Here is a 1,838-nt window from a genome sequence, read left to right as displayed (position 1 = left end):
AGTGAAGGGAGATTCCAAGTCGCCCCTCTTGGCACTTCCAGTGGTCAACTTGAAACTGTGGAGAAAGGGAAAGAATGAAGACCTCTGCAGTTGAAAGCACAGGTGTCACCAGCACAGTCAGCACTTTGCATAGGACCAGAAAAAAAAAAGGGAGCAGCACAGGAACAGGTTCTAGCCATGGACAGAGGGAGAACGCAGGCCTGGGAGCCTGAGGAAAAGCTCAGCACCAGGCAGCTGGACTCACCTGTACTCAATGTCATATAAGCCTTTGTTCTGCAGGCTCAGGACTTCCTTTTTATTATCAAGGACATTAATGGTTCCAAATTCCAAGCTGCCATCTGGACCTGCAGAAAACCTGCAGAGCGAGGTAAGAAATGGTGAATATTTGTGAGCTGCTGCAGAGCACACCAGCTCACAAGCTACACAGTTGGAGTTCTTGGATGGCACAAAACCCTCTTCAGCAAGTGTCCCTTCTCGGAAGTGTTCTCTAGCTACTTGGCTGCCCTTTCTCTTCTCACTCCAGTATCTGCAGGGTAGAAGCCGAGGAGCTTGGTTTCCATTTCCTTGCTTCCAAGCACAAATCCAGCTACTTTATGTGCTGTGCTGAGCCTTTGGGACTTGCCAACTGCCTGTTCAGATGACTGTTGTTCCAAAGCACCAAATGCAATCTGCACATGAAGCTGCACATTTCCAAGTTCAGACGGGAGAGACTCAAGGCTGTTGGTGCCCTGACAGTGCTTTACTTCACGCAGCTTGCAATGTCTGTGCTTTATGGATCTGTGCCACCCTTGCCTGCTATGCCATCCCCTCCCAAGGGCTTTGGTTGCCCACCTGCCAAGGTAGTAAAATGCACCCGGACTGTGTTGTCTGGGAGGCATCCACTGACCTTCAGGCATGTTGATGCTCAAATTAACATCGTAGACCTCCACAGAGACTTTGATGGTTTCAGCTTGAACAATGCCCAGGATGTTTTCTGTCTCTGAAACCTGAGGCAGCAAGAAACAAACACTGCTTAGACCATTCTTTTGGAAGACAGTCTATGAGTCCTTGTCTCTGCCAGCTGCTTCCCCCACGGCCTCCCTGGTTTGACAAGTGTTTGTGGACTCCCAAGCTTTCCTAACCTGTTCATCTCACAGGCTGCCCCGGCGGGATTCTGCTGCAGTAAAGAACCTTATCAGCCCAATTCTGCACTCCCACAGCAGGGAATGGTGCTGCTAAAGCACCCTTGAGAGGCCCAGGGCTGTAAACACAACCACAAGAAATGTGAGGTGTCCCAGAGCAGGTGGCATTGACAATTAGCGCCCTCCTCTTCAATCACCTCACATGCTTGCTGAAATGCAGCCTCTAAACCCCAGGGAACAAACTCCCAGAAAGGGTCCAGAGGGAATGCTGGTCTGTACAACCAAACAGCAGCCTTCAAGCCTGCACAGCAGTAAGGTGGCTGTATTACAGGCTCCGGATGCAGAGCCTGGGCACCCGGCCAACCCAGCGCAGAGGCAGAAGTTGGGGCCACAGCACCCCTGTGTCTGTGAGGTGCAGCTCTTCCTGACTCTATCCCTAAGAGCACACGGCTGCATGCTCTGCCCTGCTCTACCAGGAAGGCCCAAGTCCCTCTCACCTCCAGTCGGATCATCTTATTTGTGATGCCAGTCTTCTCAGCCTTGAAATCCAGCTTCACCTCAAAGTCCGTGCGGGGGCCAACGATGCCCCTGCCTTGTGATGCAGAGAAGTCATCTCCAAGGTCGTCCAGCCCACTGAGATGCCTTGCCATGGGCAGTGGGCTGTCATTTCTCAGGACCAGGGTTTTTCGATTTGGGGTCTGACGTTGCAGGCGGGAG

At 52.1% G+C, this 1,838-nt stretch overlaps 1 protein-coding gene across 2 annotated transcripts; it reads right to left on the bottom strand.

The window, feature by feature from the left end:
• Window positions 1-162: 162 nt before the first annotated feature.
• LOC113942333 (hydrocephalus-inducing protein homolog) lies at window positions 163-1,792 on the bottom strand. 2 transcript variants are annotated; one of them, XM_027633472.1, is made up of 3 exons: window positions 1,619-1,792; window positions 887-986; window positions 163-344 (listed from the first exon to the last, which is right to left on the bottom strand). In XM_027633472.1, exons 1-3 carry the CDS (start codon window positions 1,769-1,771, stop codon window positions 241-243), a joined length of 357 nt encoding a protein of 118 aa, XP_027489273.1. In that variant the 5' UTR covers window positions 1,772-1,792; the 3' UTR covers window positions 163-240. The 2 variants fall into 2 exon arrangements, with proteins under 2 accessions (XP_027489273.1, XP_027489274.1); XM_027633473.1 differs by lacking the exon at window positions 163-344 and adding an exon at window positions 361-526.
• Between the last annotated feature and the right edge of the window lie 46 nt (window positions 1,793-1,838).

This window comes from Corapipo altera, unplaced genomic scaffold (assembly GCF_003945725.1).
Source record: "Corapipo altera isolate COAL_440 unplaced genomic scaffold, ASM394572v1 130243, whole genome shotgun sequence".
NCBI classification, from domain to species: Eukaryota; Metazoa; Chordata; class Aves; order Passeriformes; family Pipridae; genus Corapipo; species Corapipo altera.
The sequence above is the reverse complement of the archived record's forward strand: the minus strand, read 5'-3'. Positions and strand labels throughout refer to the sequence as shown.